General features: G+C 32.6%; 4 protein-coding genes and 1 long non-coding RNA gene across 8 annotated transcripts; all 5 read left to right on the top strand.

Annotated features, from left to right (window-relative positions):
- Positions 1-968: 968 nt before the first annotated feature.
- LOC112019791 (disease resistance protein Roq1) lies at positions 969-10144 on the top strand. Of its 4 annotated transcripts, none has more exons than XM_065774117.1 (7): positions 969-1205; positions 2335-2835; positions 6527-7622; positions 7739-8032; positions 8141-9010; positions 9099-9829; positions 10043-10144. In XM_065774117.1, exons 2-6 carry the CDS (start codon positions 2345-2347, stop codon positions 9765-9767), a joined length of 3420 nt encoding a protein of 1139 aa, XP_065630189.1. In that variant the 5' UTR covers positions 969-1205; positions 2335-2344; the 3' UTR covers positions 9768-9829; positions 10043-10144. The 4 variants fall into 4 exon arrangements, with proteins under 4 accessions (XP_065630189.1, XP_065630188.1, XP_065630190.1 ...); XM_065774116.1 differs by having other exon boundaries at positions 970-1205; positions 2317-2835; XM_065774118.1 differs by having other exon boundaries at positions 971-1205; positions 2471-2835.
- An 840-nt stretch (positions 10145-10984) lies between these two features.
- On the top strand, positions 10985-12641 carry LOC112031960 (uncharacterized). The gene is made up of 3 exons (XM_065774129.1): positions 10985-11752; positions 11904-11952; positions 12059-12641. Exons 1-2 carry the CDS (start codon positions 11136-11138, stop codon positions 11935-11937), a joined length of 651 nt encoding a protein of 216 aa, XP_065630201.1. The 5' UTR covers positions 10985-11135; the 3' UTR covers positions 11938-11952; positions 12059-12641.
- A 100-nt stretch (positions 12642-12741) lies between these two features.
- On the top strand, positions 12742-16061 carry LOC136067808 (uncharacterized). Its single transcript, XR_010629224.1, has 3 exons — positions 12742-13080; positions 13253-13318; positions 15298-16061. It is a non-coding gene; the product is annotated as an uncharacterized LOC136067808 (long non-coding RNA).
- A 1555-nt stretch (positions 16062-17616) lies between these two features.
- Positions 17617-22285, top strand: LOC112031967 (disease resistance protein Roq1). The gene is made up of 4 exons (XM_065774107.1): positions 17617-17751; positions 18444-18956; positions 20567-21665; positions 21780-22285. Exons 2-4 carry the CDS (start codon positions 18472-18474, stop codon positions 22116-22118), a joined length of 1923 nt encoding a protein of 640 aa, XP_065630179.1. The 5' UTR covers positions 17617-17751; positions 18444-18471; the 3' UTR covers positions 22119-22285.
- Positions 22286-22309: 24 nt separating this feature from the next.
- Positions 22310-23806, top strand: LOC112019818 (NAD(P)H-quinone oxidoreductase subunit T, chloroplastic). Its single transcript, XM_024052362.2, has 2 exons — positions 22310-22776; positions 23257-23806. Exons 1-2 carry the CDS (start codon positions 22310-22312, stop codon positions 23675-23677), a joined length of 888 nt encoding a protein of 295 aa, XP_023908130.2. The 3' UTR covers positions 23678-23806.
- The last annotated feature ends 1273 nt before the right edge of the window (positions 23807-25079 follow it).

Genomic DNA, 25079 nt, shown 5'->3' with positions numbered 1-25079 from the left:
TTTTTCAATCCACTCTCTACAAATTCATTATTTTGGACTTTTGGGGCCTTAGTCCATCTATCTTATGGGCTAAGAATTCAAATCTGGTCCTTACAGTAGTAATTTAAATTGTATAATATCAAAAATGACAAAATGTATATATAAGAGAGTTTTTTTTTTTTTTTTTTGAAAGAAAGTTTCAACCTATGACGTCTACTTTCGATAATAACTATTATCAGACCAAGACAACAATCAGTTTTTGATGTAGGCGGAGATTGAATTTCAGATCTCTTATACAACTATCAGAGACTTTACCAGCTAAGTTAATTGAAAACCACGTATATATAAGAGAGTTTATTTCATATTTAATATCAACTTCTTAATAATAATAATAATGATAATAATTACTTTATGTTAATAATAAATGATTCTCTTAATAAAAGATTTTGTAAAAAAGTATTTGGTTTTAGCATTTTTCTTTTTAAGAAACGTTATATCCATAATATTTTTGTAATATTTTCACAACAAATCTTATATTGTAAGTTATTATTAGTTTTAATTTTAACTTATCAATTAAATTATTTTTTTATTTATCCATGACAATTTATTTCTTAAATTTTGTTACGAAAATATTATAAAATAATTTGTATTACTGTTCCTTATATTTTCTTCAGCTACTTTACCCAAGCCCGAAGTTTTTTTTTTTTTTTTTTTCTCATCCGCTCGTTCACTTCTTTCTTGACCCAAGCCCGAAGTTTTTTTTTTTTTTTTTTCTCATCCGCTCGTTCACTTCTTTCTTGCTCTATCTTTTTTTAATGTTTTTGTCCTTTTCTTTTACATTCCAAAGCACATTTCTTCGACTCAGCAAAAAAAAAAAGCACATTTCTTCGGGCTACTTTACCCAAACCCGAAGTTTTTTATTTTTTTCCTTCTTTTTTTTTCTCGTCCACTCGTTCACTTCTTTCTTGCTCACCTTCTTTTAATATTTTTGTCCTTTTCTTTTACTTTCCTAAGCCCATTTAATTTCATCCAAATTTTACGCCAACACTTTTTAGAAAAGTGAGTTACGTATTTAAGGAAAAAAAAAAAATTTTCTTGGCTGGACCATATATAAACGGAAGACTCTCTCTCTCTCTCTCTCTACGCACAAAACGTTGCAGATTCCTTTGAAACCAGCAATTTCACGATAGGAGCTTCACAGACAATACTGCAATTCTCCATAATCTGTAAGTTTTCACTTCTTACATGCATCTTTCTCTTCTTTTTTAATTTCCTCTCTCATTTTAGTTTCACTCTTATCTTTCTAAATCGCTTCCTTTTAATCCTTTTTTTTTAGTTATTGACTAATTAAATTATAGTTGAAATAAAATTATTTGGTTTACTAAAAAAAAAAAAAATCAAATTATTTGAGTTAATTAGATATATAGAATAATCTTCATTAAGAAACTCATAAAATTATATTTATTTATATTAACCTTTTATAATTAAAAATTAATTCTATATAATTATTACAATTAAAATGGACTAAAAATGTTATACACACGCTTACTTAAATTAAGTTTCAGACTTGTGAGTTTGTTCGTGAATACATAATTGTGGACTCATTTGTTAAATAAACAAACATAATTAAACAAAAATATTTCTGAGTTAGGTTTGAACCAGTTATAAACTGTTGGGTTTATTTTTATGAATGGACTATTGGGGGGCTTGTTTTGTTGCGAATTAAGAGAGAGAGAGAGAGAGTAGATATTAATTAGTTGGATTCACTAATTGCCAATGGATTCTGCGTATATTGATTAGCTCGGAGACATGGAACGTATACTGCGGCGGGGTTAAGATGCTTGGTCATTGGGGTACCATGTATGCTATATATGAATCATATAATATGATTGATTTCTCATGTGGGTCAAGGCTCAATTCAGGCTTGAATATGATAAAAAACCCGCATAAGCATGCATGCCTAGCTTAGTCTGTTAGCTTTAATTACTCCATTCTTAAGGCCTTTGTTCATGATGAAGCATCAGAATTTGAGTTTAGTGCAGCCCCTGTATCTTGATACATAGATTTTGTAGCTTCCATTTTTTTTTTTAGGCTTCAGAAAGATGAAAACAAAACAAACAATCTAAGACAGATCTTCCAATAAGATTTGAGAAAACTTCACAAAAAATACCCTCGAAGAAGACAAGTAGACAACCACCAAAGACATGCTTAATTTTGATTTCGAACAAAAACGAAATTAGATTGGCTTTCATGGATTCTTGAATGAAATCTATAATTTATAGCTTCTAATTGAATGAAATCTTGACAAGTATCTATAATTCTATATTGTGATTCAAGGTTTACTTGTAAGCTTAGATTGGCTTTCATGGATTCAAAAAGCCCATCTTTCTCTTCTTCTAGCCACAAGTGGACATATGATGTCTTTCTAAGTTTTAGAGGTGAGGATACTTGCAAGAATTTTACAGACAATCTATACACTACCTTGAAACAGAAGGGAGTCAACACCTTCAGGGATGATAAAAATCTCAAGAGAGGAGAACCTAATTCACATGAGCTTTTAAAAGCAATAGAAGAATCATTGTTTGCTATTGTCATTCTCTCCCAAAACTATGCATGCTCAACATGGTGTTTGGATGAACTTGTGAATATCATGGAATGCAAAAAAAGGATGGGGCAAATAGTCTGGCCCATATTTTATGATGTGGATCCATTTGAGGTGCAAAAACAGACGGGAACATATGCACAAGCATTTGACGAACATGAAAAACATTTCAAAGATGATATAGATAAAGTTCACACATGGAGAGCTACTTTGACAGAAGTGGCCAATCTCTTCGGATTTCATTTACAAGATAGGTAAGTTGTACTAATGTCATTATTTCTATTTATATATTTTATTAAATAATCGTCTTCATTGACATGCGAGATTTATTTTGTATCTAGTTGTTAGGATGTCATTCTAAGGGAAAAATGCCTAAACACCTCTTGAACTTTGAATTAGTGGCCAAGACACCCTCTGAACTTTTTTATTGGCCAATACTCCCTAAACTATACACACCTGCCAAACCAATACTTCAGTTAATTTCACATTAAAACACTAACGGAATAAGAGCATGTGAGAATCACGTGACCTTTAAAAACTAATTAAATCACCATTTACAAGATTGAAAGAACAGAGAGGAGAGACTGATAGGCAGAGAAGAGAGAGAGAGAGAGGCGGTAGCACCATCAGAGTTGATATCTTGTGAGAATATTCCCTTACTGTCACGCACTTCATTTTCTTCAGCCAGAAGGTTCAAATCCAGATACCTAGTTGATGTCTTGTGAGCCCGTTTGGCCATTTCTGAGATTTGAGGCTGCCCCAGAGAGTCAATACCACTGACAAGCTTCCTTTTATTAAAAAAGATTGGGTTATAGATGTCTTTTCTCATTGTATCCGATACATAGGTGCTCTGGCTTTTGGTGTTGTCTCCAAAGGGTTGTGAAATTCTACTTTGCATTGGCCACCATTTTTCTGGTAAAATTCTTTACGCAGAGTATTTTGAGGGTTCCCTTCTGACAGTGTGAAGATAGTTTCCCCTTGAGAATGTTGAAGTTGTCACGAATATCGTGTTATTGATGTTGATTTCTCTTCCATGTGAGTCTGAATGTTTACCAGTCCAAATAGCCTGAGAAAAACTATTTTGAGCCAGTACATCAGCTTTATCTACATTTTCAAGGAAGGCAATGGATAACAGGACAAGGGTTTCTTGGTTAACTCCTCAGCAAGACAATCAACAAGAGTTTTCCCCCTGAGCTTTATATCATAATCATTCATTTCTTGCCGACCAATGATTGTGTTTGAATTAATCATCCCATCTTGGGAACTCAGATCCATAAAAATAAAATGTTCCTGGCTTCCATGTAATTTCTGAGCAAGGGCAAGAGCTATTTTCTTCTTACCAAGCCTATCAAGTCCAACAAAATTAAACCATATATATGCTCTCAAACTTGCTCCATGGTGTTTTTTACTTCTTGCTTGGCAGCAGGCTATTATTTGGCTAATAACACAAATTGTGTCGTCTTGCCAATCAACCCTCTCAGTTAGTGCTCTAAATAGCGTCTTCAGGTATGAGTTGTCCGATCTTTGTTGGAACTAAGTTCCAAGCTTTTCCTCTAGTGCTCCTACCGCCTCTCGCTCTTATCGCAGCCGGTCAATCTCTCATCTCTCTTCTTTGTGTGTAAATAGTGATTTTGTTAGATTTTGAAGGTCATGCGCTTCTCACTTGCTCTTATTCTGTTAATGTTTTAACATGAAACTAACTAGAGTATTGATTTGGCAGGTGTGTATAATTTAGGGAGTAAATTAGCCAATAAGAAAGTTAAGGAGGTGTCTTGGCCACTAGTTCAAAGTTCAAGGGGTGTTTGGGCATTTTTCCCTCACTCTAATGCTTTTGACATGACAATAATAACCTTTATTTTTGGTTGGGTACTAGTCCCTTTGAAATGTATAATTACTTGGCACAAATTATAAATTATTACAAATTTACAATATAACACTATAAGGGTAGTTCTTTTAGACATAAGATTATCTTGATATGTATAACCTAAAATTTTAGTTATAGCTTGACATTGTCTTCTTTTAGATGAGGGATTACTATTTTTACACAGGAAATTGTATCTCCTAACTTTTCTACTTTTCAATGTGGAATTCATTTGAATTTAAAATGATTTATAGCAAATTCCACTTTTGACTCAAAAAAAAAGAAAAAAAATTTTATTCTTTACTACAATAGGAAATAATATGTTCACAACATTTTTATAACACTTTTACCACAAATCCTAAGTAATAAGTTGTTATTAGTTATTATAGTTGGCAAAAAAGTAATTTAAGTTGTGAGATTCAAATTAGAACTAATAACAATTTACCACCTATGATTTGTTATGAAAATGTTGTGGACCTAGCACTTCTCTACTTCGATAGCTTCACAACAAATCCTAAGTGGTAGGTTGTTATTGGTTGTTCTAGGTCGGTAAAAAAGTAATATAAGTTGTGAGATTCAAATTAGAACCAATAACAATTTACCACCTATGATTTGTTGTGAAAATGTTGTAGACCTGGCACTTCTCTACTTCGATAGCTTCACCTTAATGAAGCTTAATACGAGTAAGATAACGAACTTTATACAACCAAGGCCAATCTTGTAGGGGCTTGTCTCAACCAATTTGATACTAGTTTGTTGTCGTTCGAGAATAGCAAATGTGCAATATTCATAGAAACAATACATAAGAATATTTGCACATGACAAACAATATATATGTGTGATTATTTCACCGAGAAAAATCTTTCCTCCACATTATTCCCCAAATGGGACTCCTCCAAAAAAATGTTTTACCCATTTATATCAGTCAAGTCTCTGCTCCCCATTTATATCAGTCAATTTGTAGTGGATTTACAAATTACTCCTTTATATTAACCAACCCCAACAAATTTTTATAAAATTTTTATTTTAGGATTCAAATAACATTTGAAAAAAAAATTTGCAGTTGTATTTCTCTTTCATAATATTTTAAAGGTTACACTTCTATAATCATAATGGGACATCCATTTCATTAATTAAAAAAAAAACTGATGTGGTACGTGATGTGATGTGGATGAACTATCAATTATAAAAATAAAAATAAAAGTTATCCTATTTTTTTGTTCCTTTAAAAAAAATTGTAATACCTAGAACCTTGTTTAGGAGTTAATACACATAATTTTAATAATTGAAAATGAAAGTTAGGGACTTAAACTAGAGAAAATAAAGATGAATTATTTTACACATTCTTAAAATAATCAAAAGCACATATAGAATTTCTTGAAAATTAATAGGTACTCTTACACAGTTAAATTATTTGTTTAGATTTCTCTTTATAAGTTATTATGTCGATAAATATGTATTGATTTTTGATATTATATTTAATTAATACTATGCTTTAATAGAAATTACAATGTATGATTAATTTATGTTTTATGTGAAAAATAATTTTTTTAAGTTTTTATTTATTTATTTATGACAATTAAGATATTAAGAATTTAATTTATTTTAATATTTATATTAATTAAAAAATTTTGAATCAATATTGTGTCAAACTATGTCTTATTCTTACCCCGAAACTAAAATCCTAACTTCAACTATACTTAATAGAATTGTTTATATGTGACTCCAACAGTAACTCATTTCTTTATTCTCAGTTATTTGAATTTTGTAATTACTGTTCTTGTGTTTGAGTTATTGAATGTACTTAGTTTTCTTCTTGTCAATGTGAGATTTGCAAGAATTTGAGGGTAAGTTACATTGAAACTTAACACTAAATATATGCTTTCTTTTGGGAGGTATAGGGTAATATGGGTGATCAATTGCATTGCTTCATTGCCTCTCGCATGAGTCAAAATTTATCCAAGATATTGTGGTAGAGATATTGCACAAATTAAGTTTAACACTAAATATATGCTTTCTTTTCGGATATGGAGGCTAATATGGGTGATTCAATTGCATTGCTTGATTGTCTATCTTCTTTGCAGGAATGAGACAGAATTTATCCAAGATATTGTGGAAGAGATATTTCCCAAATTAAGTTACAAATTCCCAAGATCAGATACCAATGATTTGGTAGGAATAGATTCTCGAGTAGAAGAATTGATGTCGCTTTTGGCTATACGATTAAACGATGTTCGCATCATAGGGGTTTGGGGGATGGGAGGAATTGGTAAGACAACTCTTGCTAGATTTGTCTATCATAAGATTTTTAATTATTTTGACGGTGGTAGTTTTATCACTAATATTAGAGAAGAATCTGAAAAACATGGTTTACTTTCATTACAACAAAAACTTATTTGTGAAATTTTGATGGAGAGAAGTATGAATATTCAAGATGTTGATAAAGGAGTTCTTTTGATCAAGCGTATCATGTGCAATAAAAGGATTCTTCTTGTTCTTGATGATGTAAATCAATTGAACCAATTACAAAAATTAGCCGGGAAGCTTAATTGGTTTGGTCCAGGTAGTAGAGTTATTATCACAACTAGAGATGAGTCTTTGTTGAAAAGACATAACGTATTTAAAATATATGAGGTTAAAGTATTGAATAATGATGATGCTCTTCATCTTTTTAGGTTGAAAGCTTTTATGAGTGATTGTCCTGCCAATGGTTATCTAAAGTTGTCTAAACAGTTTGTAAATTATGCCAACGGCCTTCCATTAGCTATTGAGGTTTTGGGTTCTTTTTTGTTCAATAGAAGTAAGAAGGAATGGGAAAGTGCATTAAATAGGCTCAATGAATTTCCTGATAAAGATGTTATGAAAATACTTCAAATAAGTTTTGATGGACTTCATGAAACAGAAAAGGAAATCTTTCTACATATTGCATGTTTCTTTAATATGAAGGAAAAATATTATGTGGAAAAAATGCTAGATTATCTTGGACTTTATCCTAGAATTGGTTTAAGGGTTCTCATTGAAAGGTCACTTTTAAAAGAATTTCAAAGTAAATACAAGATGCATGAACTATTACAAACGATGGGTCAAAGCATAGTTCGTAAAGAGCATCCTCAAGAACCTGGGAGGTGGAGCAGATTATGGATATTCAATGACATTCACAATGTATTGGTGAAAAATTCGGTAAGAGGTCATTTGTAGAACTTAAGCATATGCCTTATAATGTTATTCAACACAATTACAATTTGAATAACTCTAGTATCTTGCAATTCACCTATCCCTTTTTTCTTGATTATCAGGGAACAAGAGAAAATCAAGGCCTAGTCTTAGAGCGTCCTAAAGTTGAAAAACTACGTGAATACGAAACAAGATATTGGAACCTAGAAGCATTTTCAAAGATGCCTAACCTTAAGTTGCTTATAATTCATGGTGTTCAACTTCTGCATGGTCCCAAGCATCTTCCTAATAAATTAAGACTTCTTGATTGGAGTAAGTATCCTTCAAAGACTTTGCCATCAGATTTTCAACCAATTGAACTTGTTGAACTTCACTTGTTGCATAGCAAAATTGAACGGCTTTGGAAAGGGGAAAAGGTAAGATTGTTATTTAAGTACTACTGATACAATTTTGTTTTTAATTTTCAATTAATTATAAGGTTTGTTAAATCTAACTCTTCTACTATATATTTTGGCTTTGAACAGTACTTGAACAAGTTAAAGTTCATCAAATTGAACGGTTCTTTAAATCTCATTGCAACCCCTGACTTCACCGGAGTTCCCAATCTTGAGATATTGGTTTTTAAAGGTTGTATAAATTTACGTGAGGTTCATCCATCTATTATGGTTCTTAAAAGGCTTACTCTTCTTGATCTAGAAAACTGCAAAAGCCTTAGAAGTCTTCCAAGCATGTTTGAAATGGTGTCTCTTGAGACTCTTATTCTTTCTGGTTGTTCAAAATTCGAGAGAATTCCAGAATTTATCGGAAATATGGAACGCTTATCAAAACTTCATTTAGATGGCACTGCTATTACGAAACTTCCCTCTTCAGTTGAATGTTTGACTAATCTTAAAGAACTATCTTTTCGTGGATGTAAAGGTCCACCATCTAAACTATGGAATATCCTTTTTCCCTTAAATTTATTGCCAAGAAGAAGCCAGAATCCTGTGAGCTCATTATTGCCTCCCCTTTTAGTTTTGGGTATGTGTTCTTTAACAAAATTGGACTTGAGGAACTGTGATCTCCAATCAATCCCTAATGATATTGGAAACTTATCCTCTGTAACCCATTTACATCTAAATGAAAATCACTTTAGTTGCCTTCCTGAAAGAATTGTGCAACTATCTAATTTGTCGGAAATTCATTTACGCAATTGCACAAGACTTCGTTCATTGCCACAGTTGCCATCAACAATTGATTGGATTGAAGCAGATGGTTGTACCTCATTGGAAACATTTCCAAATGGATTTGAACCACAGGATTTCGCCCAAACACATCTTTTGTTCTTCGATTGCTTCAAATTGGCTGATAACATGTTATTTAACGTTCTGAGAATGCTACTAACATTTCATCAGGTCTCTCTCTCTCTCTCTCTCTCTCTCTCTGTGTATATATATATATAGATAGATGTCAATTCTAAACATCATGGTTTGTATGTTTCAGGAAATCTGCAAGCAATCTGCAATTTTGGGTAGCTGTGCTGCCTTTAATGTTGTTTATCCAGGAAGTGAAATTCCGAAATGGTTTAAACATCAGAGTGTGGGGAATGTAGTTAATGCACAAGTTACTCATCCGAACAAAAATGTGAATATACAAGTGCCTTCTCATTCAAGTAATAAGTGGATTGGAATAGCTCTTTGTATTGTTTTTTCATGCCCCTATTCTTATGCTTCTGAACTTCCGGATTTTTTGAGATGTCACATTTTAATCAATAAACATGAAGGTTCATACTTTAATTTAGGCATTTGCGCTAGACTGGATGGGAGTAAATCACATCACCTTTGGATGTCCTATATACCCTCTCAAATGTTTAATGAGAATGAGAGAGCAATATTGAGCCAAATTGATGAGAATGGATTCATACAGATGGAGGTTAGATTTCAATGGGATTTCAACCCAGGCATTAAGTTTAAGAAATGTGGGTTTCGTCTACTATACGAACAAGACATCGAAGATATCAGAGAAATGATATCGGCTCATGATTGTCATGATTTTGACAACTCAACTGAAGGAATCAAAATGAAGCGAAGCCGTGATGAATATGAAGGGGCTGGAGCTAGTGGAGAAGGCAGCTCTAACGATGTCCCACACTCAAAGAGGATTGAAAGATAGAGAATGGATGGGCTCATGCTAACTCTGATTGCAACGATTCTAATGAAGTTGGCCTAGTACCAGTAAGTCATCGTTATATAAACTCCGTAACTTCCTATATACCTTTTTTTTTGGTAACTTTGATTGCAAGAAATTACATTAAGTTAATGTTGCATAGACTATGTAGCTTCCTTCTTAGTCTCAATTCTAAAACTTCGATTTTACATATTCTAACAATATATGTAAGTGAGATTTGGAATTGATAGGCTTAACTCATGCAATTGTATTCTTGACAGGTTACCTACAAGGTGCTTCTGAAGATATTTTGACTTACTTGAGCTTTCTCTGTTGAGTTCTTTTTTTTTTTTTTTTTTTTAAAAAAAAAAAAATACTCAGCTTGGGTGTGAATCAATTTGGAAAAGGACCTTCCATTTCTTATACAGTTCCATGCACCTGCACAAGAATATTTTGATGTTCTCTCAGTAATTCAAATTAGCCTATATTCACTTTCAATCTCAACTAGACTAAGCTTACCCTGGATGTTAAACAAACAATCTAGGGACATATAACAAAGAAAGTGCCCCCAGTGATACAAAAAGCTGTCCAGTAAAAACTTCAAGAACCTTCTAATTGCATCAGATTTTGTGGCAATTAGTAGCCACTATAACATACAAAACAAATAATGTGAAAGCCTCCAACATGCCAGCCGTAACTGATATATAGATTCTCATTTTTATGTGTTTGATCAGTTTAATGATTTTGTATAGTAATAAATAGAAATAAACTGCAGCAGGGCAGTTACTCGTTCTAATTCAAATTGCAGCAACACCAAAGTTAAAATCAGGACTTTTTAAATAAATAAAAAAAGCAACACAGCCAATGTCTTTGCAATTATTTAACCCCATTAGTCCAAGATTCAAGACTAACCCAAATTAAGCCAAGTACTTAAGCAATTAGATAATAAAAAATAACAATAATTGAAATCAAACAAAACAAGAAGGGATAAAAAGATGAAAAATCATGGCGAAAAGTCCAAATAAAATAAAAGCAGAAGAAACCCAACAAATTTCAAAGCAAAACCAAAAGCGGAAGAAAATAGGTCCTTTTCCAAATTGATTCACACNCTCTCTCTCTCTCTCTCTCTCTCTCTCTCTCTCTCTCTCTCTCTCTCTCTATATATATATATATATATATATGCTATTAACAATTCTAAACATTGCGGTTTGTATGTTTCAGGAAGTCTGCAAGCGACTCAATGAATTTCGTCCCTTTAGTATTTTTCTTCCTGGATGTAAAATTTCGAAGTGGTTTAGCCATCAGAGTGTGGGGAATAGAGTGATTGCACAAGTTACTAATCCCAACAAAAATGTGCCTTCTCAATCGAGTAATATGTGGAAAGGAATCGCTGTGTGTGTTGTTTTTTCACCCGCCACTGTGTATTATTGGGTTTCTGGCTATACGTTGGCATGTAACATTGTAATCAATAAACGTGAATCTTCAGACATTTTTTTGGGCCGTTGCCCTAATTTAGATGGGATTAAATCAAGTCACCTTGTAATGTCCTATGTACCCTCTGAAGTGTTGAGTAATGGTGACAGAGCAGTACTTAATCAAATTGATGAGAATGTATTCTTGAACATGGAGGTTAGATTTAGATGGCTCTTCTATGTAAATGCAAAGGTTAAGAACTGTGGGTTTCGTATAGTATACGAACAAGACATCAATGGTATCAAAGAAATGATATCGGCCCAATCCAGTAACAGCACCTGCATCACTCCTTATGAGGGTTTGGATGTTCGTCATGATTTTGACAATTCAACCGAAGGAATCAATTTGAAGCGAAGCCGTGATGAATATGATGGGGCTGGACCTAGTGGTGAAGGCTGCTCTAATGATGTACCTCACTCAAGGAGGATTCAAATATATAGAAAGGATGTATGGCTCATGGTAGCTCTGACTATGGTAACTCTGATTGCAGGGTTTCTAATTAAGGTGTTTCAGGACTAGTAAGTCACCATATTTCTTTCTATTACAAGTATTGTTGGTTGCTTTTTTATTTTTCCATTTTCTTTGGCTCACGTGCATACACACTCACACACATATATATTTGTATTTAAAATTTTTAAATTTTAAATTCAGAAACTGTTTTTATTGCAGCCCTGATTTAGTCTCTATAGCCCTCTCTCTTTGACTTGCTTCACCAATGGTAACAAAGCATACCCCTCTCTCTCCCTCCCTCCCTCCGTTTCTGTTCTTCTCTGATGTTCCATTTTTTGAGCTAATCTTTTCTCTGTTGAGTATGTCGGCCTCAGTCGCTCAACATCTGCACTCACCTGTGGTTTCTCACTCTTCACTCTCTCACCCACAGTCAACGACTCCTAAAGCAGTTGCAGGCAGAATTGTCTCTGAAAGGTACATAAGTGTTTTTTTTTTATTTGGTCTCATACCAAAATGCACCATTGTTGTCCCTTTTTTTTTTATTAGATTGATATTTCTGTGTAACTGTGTTTGATGTAATGCGATCAAGACATATATGTTAAAATATAATACACTATATCATCAATAGAGTAGACCATGGTCCATGGTTTTCTAGCTACCATGATTTTAAGTTTTCCATAATGGGCATAATGTATTCCTATTTATACCATTCGTTGGATTCATTGTGGCATACAATTTTACATAATAAAGATGTAGCAAGTAAAACAACATCTGTTTTAACATATTCTAACAATATATGTAAATTTTGGTTTGGATTGATAGGCTTTAATCATGCAATTCTGTTCTTGACAGATTGCCCACAAGGTGCTCATGAATGAGCTCCATTGTAATTTTTTTAAAATGAATTTTGGCTTATTTATTTGAGTGTTCTCAGTTGGGTTTGCTTTCTTCTTTTTATAAAATGGGTTTTTTTTTTTTTTGGTTGAAATTGTATCTCTAAAAAAAAAAAAGTCCTGATTTTAACTTTGGTGCTGCTGCAATTTGAATCAGAAGCAGTAACCGCCTCCTGCTGCATTTTATGTATATTTACTATAAGAAATCATTAAGCAGATAAATACATAAATAAATAAATTAGAAGCTCTAATTCAGATTATGGCAGGTTCATGCATTTCAAAGGTATGCTAGAGGTTTTCACATTATTTTCTTTGTATGTTATAGTAGCTTCTAATTGCCATAAAATCTGATGCAATGAGATGGTACTTGCAGCTTTTACTGAACAACTCAAAGAGGATTGGAAGACATATAGAGGATGTATGGCTCAGGGTAACTCCGATTATATTAATCTTATTATGGTGACTCTGATTGCAAGGATTCTAAGGAAGGTGGCCTGAGACTGGTAAGTCATCATTACATTGATTCTGTAGCTTCCTATTGGGCACATATATACTACACTTTTTTTTTTCAATTTAAACTTTTGAATTTACTTTTAAGTGCAGCACTTGATGCATAGACTCTGTAGCTTCCTATTGGGCCTGTGGTACCCTTGATTTTTTTTTTTCTTTCCACAGAAAGTTGGCCATGATAACAAGGAATCTTCCTTGTCCACAAGATTGTTTACAGGAAATCCATAATATGTGAGTTTTTTTTTTTTTGTCAAAATGTTATTGCCATTACTAGTTTCTTAAACGTGTGAGTGTCAGAAGCTTACTATGCCATTTTCATTTTACCACCTTGCTCAAGTTTTTCCATAAAAGAATAAATTCCAAATTTTAGTTAAGTAGTTTTGATAAACTTATATTGGGAACAAGGTACAAGGAAATTTAATGCAAATCAGCTGTATATACATCATTTGCTTATTGTTTGTAATTTTTTTTAATAGTTATTTTGCGCTAAATTCTTTTTAATGCTCCATTTGTTTTGGGAAGGTTTATTCAAAATTTCAAATCAACAATTGTCTTTGTTTTGTTGAGTACATCAGCCTCAGTCCCTCCATACTTGAACTCCCTGAAGTTCTCTTTTGTTTTTTTGTAGGATTTCTTTTTGTTGAATGATATTTCTGTGTTCGATTTAATGCGATGAAGACATATATGTTAGAATACAATAGACTATATAAAAATAGAGTAGATCATGCCTTTGTAAAATACCATGATTTTGCAATACAACTAGCTGCTGTGATTTTAAGATTTCATGCATAATGGTGCTAGCGTATTCCTGTTTATATCCTTCGTTGGACTCTTTCAAACATTCAACACAATAAAGATGTAGTTAGTGAAGGGTTTGCCAATATGAGTGTAGGCTGTCAAGCTGAACCATGAAAATATTTACTTCTACTCTCTCTCTTTCTCAGTCTCAATTCCGAAAAATTCTATTTAACATATTCTAACAATGTATGTAAGTGAGATTTGGAATTGATAGGCTTAACTCATGCAATTATATTCTTGACAGATTGCCAACAACTACAAGGTGGTCATGAAGATGTTTGACTATAAATTGTTTTTACTGAATTTTGGCTTATTCACTTTAGCTTTCTCTGATTAGTTCACTTTTTTTTTTTATACCCAGCTTGGGGGTGTGAATCAATTTGGAAAAAGATCTATTTTCTTCTGCTTATGGTTCTGCTATGAAACTTGTTGGGTTTCTTCGGCTTTTATTTTGTTTTGGACTTTTCTCCATGATTTTTCATCTTCTCCCTTCTGGTTTTGTTGTATTTCAATTATTATTATTCTATGTTGAACGGGTACAGACACGGCTACGTGTATAGGTACGGTGGTACAGTATTTCTTGAAAAACTGAAGTACGAAATATCTGGGATACGACAATTAATTAATTAATTAATATTTTTAAGGTATATTTTAAATATTTTTGGACATAATATGTTTATTTTAAGCTTTAAAATTAAGTAACAAAAACAAAATGCTTGAAAACATATCTAAAATTAATTTAAAAATAATAATAAATAGCAAAGGGACACCCATAAAATGTTGTCTAAATTAAAAACCAATAGTTCAAATAAATTGAACATCTAAGTTGCATGGGTTCCCACACGGGTCCGGGTACTTGGCTATTTTAGCCTCGTCCATGCAATATAGTTATTATTATTATTTTCTAATTGCTTAGGCACTTTGCTGAATTCCAGTTAGTTTGGAATCTTGGACTAATGGGGTTAGATGACACTGATTGTGTTGCCTTGAAAAAATAAAACTCCTACTTTTAAATTTGGTGCTGCTACATTTTGAAAAAAATGAGTAACTGCCCTGCTGCATTTTATGTCTATTTGATATAAGAAATCATTAACCAGATAAATACAAAGGTAAATAAATTAGAAGCTCTTATTCGGATTAGGGCAGGTTCATGCATTTTGAAGGCATGCTAGAGGCTTTCACATTATCTGCTTTGTATGTAATAGCAGCTTCTAATTGCCACAAAATCTGATGCAATTAGATGGTACTTACAGCTTTTACCAGACAGCTTTCACATAGCTGGAGGTGCTTTCTTTGTTATGCGTCCTCAGATTACTTGTTTAACATCTAGAGTAAGCTTAATCTGGTTGAGATTGAAAGTGAATACAGGCTAATTTGAATTACTGAGAGAACAGCAAAATATTCTTGTGCAGGTGCATAGAAGTGAAACTGTATAAGGAAGAAATGCCCCAAGGTTAAATGGTGAAGATCATCATCTGGTTTCCTAGCAGGATGCACGGACACGGACACGGACACAGATACGGATAAAGGTATGGGTACAACACAGCAACACGAGTAATTTTTGAAAAATTATAACATGAAATGGTAGGTACGACACCGGTATGACATTGGTACGGCACCCTAAATGAAGTGTCCATGCATCCAAGCTGGTTTCCCAAAGTAATTCCAAAACATGCATTTATAGGATGGCTAAGGGTTCACAATAGATTGTCTAAAAAAGATCAAATTTTTTAGTGATATGCTAATCTTGATGCTCAGTGTGTTATTTGTAAAAGAAGAATTAAAAGTATGTACCACTTATTTTGTGATTGTTCTTTCTCAATGTGGATATGATGAACCATAATGTGCTGCTGTCTAAAACCCAAAGTTCTGTTGGCTGATTATGTTCTACGAGGAGAAATCAGTTGTGTCTAGACTGGCATACTATCTATCATATTTGGCTTCAGAGGAATGCCAGTATTCATCAAGGAAGCTATTTTCTAAAGAGGCTATGGTCAAAATGATCTGGTGGGAAGTGAAGAATAGAGTTGAATGTAACAGTTACTACAATTCTGTTCAAAACAAGAGCTTTCTTTGGGGGTATTTCATGTTCTGTACTGTTAATGGTCCTTGTCTCCTTGAACTAACAGATTTGGAAATTTCATTTTTTAATATTTATGGTGTGGTGTAGGATGTTTGTGTATTGGTGTTGCTTTGTTTGGTTATATTTTGAACTGATTGTACTTTTTTTTATAAATGAATCGCTCATTCATCCAAGAAAGAAGATTGCTTTTCTTTCATGGCTGTAGCTGCAGTAATTGTTATTTCTGAAATGGTCATTGGTTTCAAACTTGGTGTACCCGAAAGGAGAAAGCACGATACTGTGAAGAAGGAAAAGATGGATCGGATTCTCAAAAATAAACGCTGTGTTGCAATTTCTCTTTGGTTGCAAGACCAGCAAATATGATGGCATCCTCAAGAATGCACAAAATCAGCTACAAAAATTGGATATATGCATTCAAGATCTTGGAGGACAAGAATAGCTGTTTAGGCGTTTGATAGAAACAAGTGTCTCCATTCTCTAACATCCTCAACCACTACTCCTCCAATTAATGCATTGCAGGCTCTACTTTCCTAAATTGTGTTGTAATTCTCTATTTTAAAATAATATATTTCTGGCTTTTAATTAAGAAAAACAATAGTCTCATGGCATTTTTTTTTTCCTTTGCGTATATTGATGACCTCGGAGACATGGAACATGTACTGCGATGTTTACGTGCTTGTTAGACATTGAGCATGCTTGGTCATGTGGGTTCAAGCCTCAATCCAGGCTTGAATATAATAAAAACACTAGTGCCTAGGCATGCCGCATGCATGCCTGATGATGAGTATTCTACAATTCTTAAGGCCTTTGTTCTTGATGAAGCATCAGAATTTGAGCTTAGTGCAGCTCTTGAACCTTGATACATAGATTTTATAGCTTCCTTTTGTGTGACTCGTTGGGCTTACACAATTGGTTCAAAGAAACAACCTTAGTAACGCCGTTTGAAAGTACTGCTGGGGAAGTCTAGTTGTTGGATGGGCTTACCTTTGGGGCTTGTTGTAGTGTACTCTATTTGTTATTAGGAATGGGCCTTTACTGGCTTGCTTTCTTGTGATGGTCTAAGTAAGAACTGTTTTTTTTTTTTTTTCTCTCTCTCTCTCTCTCTCTCTCTCTAAATTATACTCTATATCTAGGATTCAAAAAGATGGAAACAAAACAAACATTTTGAGTCTTCGTTTTGAGAATAGTTTATTTAGCTAAAGCTAAAAAAAATTTTGCATAAAGAGTAGAAAAAATAGGTTTAAAAATAAGTTGAATAGTACAGAACTATGAATAGTATTAAAAAATACAGTGAGACCCATAAATATTAGTAAAAATAAATTAAAAATGTAAATAAACTGAATTTTTTAGCTCACTCCAAACAGTTGCTAAGACGAATTTTCAACATTGTTGGAGAGAACTTAACCGAAGATACTAAACATTGCCAACCATCAAAGTCAAGCTTAATTTTGAGTTCAAATCCCCATTTAATGACAAAAAAGAAATTACTCAATTTATTTATTTTATATAAAAGAAAATTTATAAATTATTTTTAAAATAAAAGCACACTTTAAAAAAAAAAAATAGATAAGTAAATAGTATAAAAAAATTAAAAAATAAAATAAAAACTATAGCAATTTACCTCATCCCACCTTCATTTTGGTCACATTTGCATTTTATTTAGCTTTGCGCCTTTGCCTTTAGAACTAGCAGCAGGAACCAACGTCTTGGATTTTAGATCTCTCCATTTCTCTTACAGCTCCAAGACGTTTGTAGTTTGCAGATTCTGATTCAAGTTTTCAATGTAAGTTCTCAATCTCTCTCTTAGTTTCTCTCTCAATAATCAATATACTCTGTCAATTTTTTTTCCATACCCATCTTCTTTTAGGAGCTTCTCTTTCGGTATAAATTATGAAAATCCATCTTTCTTTATTGTTGCTTGTATAGACTCATACCCAGAAAAAATTATTGGCTGTGTATCAATTTTGCTGTCGTAGTTCCTCATATTTAATAATATTTGGCACCTATGGGAAAGTCTCTGAGTTGATTATTTAATAATATTTGGCACCTATCAAATTTATGCAAAATGTTTGTTAAAGATTCTGATTAGTGGTTTTTATAGTCATAAGCTCAATGTAGTTTGGGGGGTCTCTCGTGTTCTTAGATATCAATTTATGCCACATGCCTTTCCATTGTTTCCATGGCCTTTATTGTGATCTTAATGAACGCAGGGATTCATTTTGAATCACTGATTGACCTGAAATAAAAATTGAACTGTGATTAATTTAATTGAGTTCACAACTTAGGTTAATTATTTTTGAATTCCCATTGTTTGATAAATTGTCCCAATGAATTAACTTTGTGATTCCTCTCCCTAGTTTCACTCATTTATTTCCAAATCGTTTCATTTTACACCTTATTTATTAATTTTTACTTTTAAAAAGTTAATTGAATGAAATTTTGACTAGTATCTCTAATTCTATATTGTGATTCGAGGTTTACTTGAAAGCTTAGATTTGATTTCATGGATTCAAAAGGCCCATCTTCTTCCTCTTCTTCTAGCCGTAAGTGGAAATACGATGTCTTTCTAAGCTTCAGAGGTGAAGATACTCGCAAGATTTTTACAGATCATCTCTACACTACTTTGAAACAAAAGGGAATTTTCACCTTTAGGGACGATGAAAAACTTGAAAGAGGCAAACCTATTAAACCTGAGCTTTTAGAAGCAATAGAAGAATCATTGTATGCTATTGTCATTCTCTCGAAAAACTATGCATCCTCAACATGGTGCTTGGATGAACTTGTAAAGATCATGGAATGCAAAGATAAGATAGGATTAATAGTTCATCCCATTTTCTACGATATGGATCCATCTGAGGTACGAAAGCAAACAGGAACTTATGCACAAGCCTTTGTCAAACATGAAAAAGAGAATATAGATAAAGTTCACATATGGAGAACTGCTTTGACAGAAGTGGCCAATCTCTCTGGTTTGTCTTTACATGATAGGTATATTTTGCTAATAACATTATTTCCATTGAATATATTAAATTGTTGTCTACATTTACATATACTAGATTTATTTTGTAACTAATTGTTGTTATGATGTGATTCTAATGCATTTGTCATGAGAAAAACTACATTCATAAATGATTGTGTATTTGTCCCTTTGACATGTATATTTTGTTGGGTCCTAATCTAATCCTGTGTGAATTAAGAAAATTAGTTAAGAATTTTAATCAATCTTTAGAAAATATAATCACCAAAATCACCAAATTCACCAAGTCAAGATATCAATCACACAAGAACATAGAGATTTTCAATATAAATACAACGATTGAGGGGTAGTTCTTTCAGATTTGGGTTTACCTTGACATGTAAGGTTGAAAAGTTTGCTTAGATTAGTTTATTTAGCAAATAAGTCAAGTTCATGCAAGCTTAAGTTTAGGTTCAATTATAAATAATTTGAGTTCAAATATGATAACGTGTTTATAAACAAACTCGTGAGTATGAGATTTGATTTGACCATGTATTAAATTATATGTCTATGTATATACATATACAAAAATATACTTATATAGGTTTGAGATTGGATTGTGTAAGTTTGTAAAATGGTTCAAATTATTATTTGTAATTTATTGATAATATAAATAATCTAATTTGTAATAAAAATTACATATATTTTTTAACAATACAAGATTAGTGAATTCAATTTTTATAAGTTTATAAACGAAATAAGTCTATCTAATTAACTCAAATAGTATAATTTCAACTATAATTTAGATATTAATTATCATAATAGATTTGTATATTGGTAGCAAAAAATTTAGTTATAGTGTTTATTCTATATGGGTAAAGGATAAGTTAATTAATAGAGCTTGAACATTTAATATAATTTGGTGATAAGCTCAAGCTTTGATTGTATTCTAAATAAAATTAAATGAATAATACTAAAAATTTTACCCTCTCATCTCATTTAAAACTCTATTATTTTTGTTTATTATAATTCTTAATATTACACAAAAATAAGTCTTTGATGATTGTAACTCATTACTATCTTCTCTTTGATGTGCTAGTACGATTTTACAAAAATTTATTACTTCTCCTTCCTTTTCTAATTATCAATGTGGATCCATTTGAATTTTAAACGATTTACACATTGACTCAAATTCCCTCAACCAAATCCAAGCTTGGATTGCGTGCGCTTATCTCAAACCAATTTTGTATATCCACTAAATATCTTATTCTCTTGAATTAGGTTTGGATAGAACTTTAAAACTTTGATGCTATTTTGACGTAAATCTAGGATAGCATATATAAGTGCATTCATATGTATACATATATTTCAACCTTATTCCTCCTCATATGAGAGGACCACCTTTAACAGCATTGTTTATATATAAACAGTAACTCATTAATATGTTTTCGGTGATATTGGATTATTAATGTTATATAGAAATTATTTCATTGAATTAGTTCTCTACTTCTCAATTGAGATTTAATAGATTTTGAGGCTACTTTACAACAAAACTTAAAACACCCAATATCTGAATTTTTTAGGGTTGGGGGTGTATTGGGCGGTTCAATCATATTTGCTTAATTGTCTTTCTTCTTTGCAGGTATGAGTCAGAATTTATCCAAGATATTGTGGAATTCATATCACATAAATTGAGATATCCATTACTAAGAGATATCAAAGGATTAGTTGGAATAGATTCCCAAGTGGAGGACTTGATGTCGCTTTTAGCTATAGGATCAAATGATGTTCGCATTATCGGGATTTGGGGAATGGGTGGAATCGGTAAGACAACTCTGGCCAGAGTTGTTTACGAGATGATTTGTAGTGAATTTGAAGGTGATTGTTTTATCGCTAATGTTAGGAGTAAATCTGAAAAATATGGGTTACTTCCATTACAACAAAAACTTATTAGTGATATTTTGAAGGAGAAAAGTGTGGATATTTATATTAGGGATGATTATGATGGAGTTCGTATTATCAAGAATAGCTTATCTCATAAAAGGATTCTTCTTGTTCTTGATGATGTAAATCACTACAGTCAACTAGAAAAGTTAGCTGGGGAGTCTAATTGGTTTGGTCCAGGTAGTAGAGTTATCATAACAACAAGAGAAGGGCGTTTGTTGAAAATGCATAATGTATGTGGAATATATGAGCCTCAAGGACTAAATGATATTGAGGCTCTTCGTCTTTTTAGTTTGAAAGCCTTCAAAATAGATAACCCCCATGAAGATTATCTAAAATTGTCCACATATTTTGTAAATTATGCTAAAGGCCTACCTTTAGCTATTGATGTTTTGGGTTCATTTTTGCATGGTAGGAGTAAGGAGGAATGGGAGAGTGCATCATATAAGCTCAAGGAATATCCTGAAAAAGAAATTAATGAAACACTTGAAATTAGTTTTAATGGACTTAAGGATATAGAAAAGGAAATATTTCTACATATCGCATTTTTCTTCAATATGAAGGACAAAGATTATATAGTAGAAATACTAGATTGTCTTGGCCTTTACCCTACATTTGGATTGGATGTTCTCATTGAAAAGTCTCTCTTAAAAGATTATGAAAATAAATATTGGATGCATGACTTACTACAAATAATGGGACAAGACATAGTTCGTCGAGATTATCCTCAAGAACCTGAAAAGTGGAGCAAATTGTGGCTGCATAACGACATTCGCAATGTGTTGATGAAAAATACAGTAAGATACGTTTAGAGAATATACCTTATGATGTTATTCAAAGAAGTTGAAATTTGAACAACTCTAAGTAAGCATATATCTTGCAACTAACTCATTCCTTTTTCTTATTGTTAGGAAATGGAAGCAATTGAAGGACTTGTTCTTGAATTTGGCGAACTACATAAATCAGAAATGGCACATTGGAATCTTGAAGCCTTTCCAAAGATGCCTAACCTTAAATTGCTTATAATTCATGATGTCCAACTTCTACATGGCCCCAAACATCTTTCTAATAAATTAAGAATTGTTGATTGGAGTATGTATCCTTCAAAGTCTTTGCCATTGAATTTTCAACCATATGAGCTTGTTGAACTTCAATTGTTGCATAGTAAAATTGAACAGCTTTGGAAAGGGACAAAGGTAAGATTGTTATTTAAGTACTTTGATACAACTTTGTTTTTAATTTTCAATTAATTGTAAGGATTATTAAAGCTAACTCTTCTACTATATATTTTGGCTTTGAACAGTATTTGGACAAGTTAAAGTTCATCAAATTGAATAATTCCTTAAACCTCATTGCAACCCCTGACTTCACCGGAGTTCCCAATCTTGAGAAATTGGTTTTTAGTGGTTGTATAAATTTACTTGAGGTACACCCATCTATTATGGTTCTTAAAAGACTTACTCTTCTTGATCTAGAAAACTGCAAAAGCCTTAGAAGTCTTCCAAGCAAGTTTGAAATGGATTCTCTTGAAATTCTCATTCTTTCTGGCTGTTCAAAAATTGAGAGAATTCCAAAATTCATGGGAAGTATGAAACGCTTATCAAAACTTCACTTAAATGGCACTGCTATTACAGAACTTCCCTCTTCAATTGAACATTTGACTAATCTTGAAGAACTATCTTTTCGAGGATGTAAAGNTTGCATCACAGCAAGAACCACAAAACCCCAAAGAGCACCACCAGGAGTTGACACAAGAATCCATTGGGATAATGAAGATGAAGGTTGGATTGGAGGAAGCACTAGTTCCCAGCCAAAACAACAACAAAGCAATGAACCAAAGGAGCAGAAGAATCTATTGGGTGAGAAGTTTGCTGATTTGCTAAACGACTCATCCGACTCTCATTACCAGTGAGTCTCTTTGTATACTTTCCCTTCTAGAATTGAATGTACAACTTACAATCTTGGATGTGATTATGAACTTCTAGGACTGTGAACTTGAAAACATTTGCTTAGCTTTATATGGTCCATATTGTAGTCAATCATAAGTTATTCAGTGGAAAATGTATTAAAAAAGTACATTAGTTAAAGTTGTAAAACTTAGACACATTTACTAAGGACCAAGGTGTTGATCTTAGATTTTTCAATTAGATTAGACCATGAGTCCATGACTAATAAGTCACGTGATTGAATTTAATTACGGTTAAGGAAAGAGAACATCAATGATGTTGCATTGACCAATACAATCATATAATTGAATTCAATTAAGCCCTGTGTCATAGTAGTGTTTAGGTACTCAAAAAATAAAAAAGGTCACTTCTTAAATCATATATGAATTTGCTTCTATATATGTGTGCATCCATGATATCCAATAAAGTTGGAATTAATCAGGTTCTTAGGAGTATCAGCAGAAGCAGATATGGAAGAGATCAAAGCAGCTTACAGAAGATTATCAAAAGAGTACCATCCAGACACAACTTCTCTTCCACTAAAAGTTGCTTCAGACAAGTTCATGAGGCTTAGAGAGATATACCATGTACTGAGCGATGAAGAAACCCGTAGATTTTATGATTGGACACTTGCTCAGGAGGCTGCAAGCCGCAAAGCCGAGAAACTGAAAATGAAATTGGAGGATCCTTACAAGCAAGATGTAGAGAACTGGGAATCTGTTCCTGACATGGTTGATCGCCTTGGTGGAAAGAACATGGATCTAGGTGATCAAGCAACCGCAGCCCTTGGTTTTGACATTGTCGTCATTATTTTTTCCATTTGTAGTATCATTTTTGCTCTTTACTTCAAAGAACCATACTAATCAAGAATAGCTTAGAGCCTTGTATTATAAATGTAATGTATATAAAGTGATCCCTCATTCCAAGTGCACATCAAACTATATATTGTGGCTACAATCATGAAAGTTCATTTGTTTATGTGATTGAACATGATTTATGTGCTATCAGTGGTGGAACTCAATACTTGTTCGTGTAATCTATTTGATCATTTTAATTCATTATACTACAAGGATAAGGTAATTGAAAAGAAACATGTTTAGACAAAATATATTGTTGGTTCTTGTCCTTTTAACAAATGACTGAATTTAGTCCTTCATAAACCTTTTTTTTTTTTGGTGTAGTCCTTCATAAACTTAAATTGTTTGCTTTTGGTCCTTGCATCAACATTCATTAAATTTCTTAGACAAACAAGAAACTAAGAACTGAGACATTACCAATTTGTTAGACAAGTTAGCTACGAAATAAAAATAATTACTTCAAGTTTGTTAAAGACTAAAAGTAGTCATGTTAAACTTCCGATACTAAAACCTCTTATTGGTTAAAATTTAGGGACCGGAAATGTAATTTAACATTTAATAAATTTTAATCTGTAATATATAATATTACATAATTACAGTTCAATGATTTTAATTGAGTCCTTGTTAGGAGAAATTGGGATGTATCTCTTCATAATACTTTATCGCAATGAAATTTTATTCACATTGTTTTTGTTTTTCATAATAAAAGATTGTCAAGGCCATATAGCCAATCTTGATAAGTCTATCCATTATGGATTTATAACCAATAACAAAATTTTGGGATTATATATATTATTAAAAGTTAAATATAAACTAAAAATATATATTTTACATCTGAGTTAGGTTGAAGCCCAATAACAAAAACGAATTGCAGTTCTGATACGAATTCCTCAACTAAAGCCCACAACAAATTTCAGCCCAACAACATTTCAATTTCCCTCTTCTCTCTCTCTCACAGTTTCCCGCCAAGAAAAGCCAATCCTCGCAACCAAACAGACCTCTTCACCTTATTCCACCTCTTCACGTTTCATTTCCCAGTAATTTCAATTCTATTTCCCATTTCCCATTTCCCACTCCCAAAGCTTTCGTGCTTGTCCAGCACACCAAGCAAAATTATCTGAATTCCTGAATTGCGTAGTAGAGGACCTTAGAAACTTATATGTTTATGAATGATCCAGCAGATTTCATTGAGTGCAAGCGAGAGGAGGATTATCTTGGCTATTTAAAGCATTCGACAAAGATATCGTGAAAAGGTGGAAGAAAAAGAGAGAGATTTGGAAGTGTTTGAAAAAGCAGAAAACTTAAATTGAGTATAGCTTTGTAGCTATTGTGCACTAGTGTTATTGTGTACTTTTAGTATCAAAATTAAGTCCAGTACACAGCTGATATGAAAATGGTATCTCGAGTC

This window comes from Quercus suber, unplaced genomic scaffold (assembly GCF_002906115.3).
Source record: "Quercus suber isolate HL8 unplaced genomic scaffold, Cork oak 2.0 scaffold_86, whole genome shotgun sequence".
NCBI classification, from domain to species: Eukaryota; Viridiplantae; Streptophyta; class Magnoliopsida; order Fagales; family Fagaceae; genus Quercus; species Quercus suber.
This window is presented reverse-complemented; position numbering and strand designations above follow the sequence as displayed.

Coding starts and splice junctions, on each gene's coding strand:
- LOC112031960 (XM_065774129.1), top strand. CDS start 11,136: ATGTGGAAAGGAATCGCTGTGTGTGTTGTTTTTTCACCCGCCACTGTG. Junction 11,753..11,903: donor ATTAAGGTGTTTCAGGACTA/GTAAGTCACCAT, acceptor TTTTTATTGCAG/CCCTGATTTAGTCTCTATAG.
- LOC112019791 (XM_065774117.1), top strand. CDS start 2,345: ATGGATTCAAAAAGCCCATCTTTCTCTTCTTCTAGCCACAAGTGGACA. Junction 2,836..6,526: donor GGATTTCATTTACAAGATAG/GTAAGTTGTACT, acceptor TCTTCTTTGCAG/GAATGAGACAGAATTTATCC. Junction 8,033..8,140: donor GGCTTTGGAAAGGGGAAAAG/GTAAGATTGTTA, acceptor GGCTTTGAACAG/TACTTGAACAAGTTAAAGTT.
- LOC112031967 (XM_065774107.1), top strand. CDS start 18,472: ATGGATTCAAAAGGCCCATCTTCTTCCTCTTCTTCTAGCCGTAAGTGG. Junction 18,957..20,566: donor GGTTTGTCTTTACATGATAG/GTATATTTTGCT, acceptor TCTTCTTTGCAG/GTATGAGTCAGAATTTATCC. Junction 21,666..21,779: donor ATGTGTTGATGAAAAATACA/GTAAGATACGTT, acceptor TCTTATTGTTAG/GAAATGGAAGCAATTGAAGG.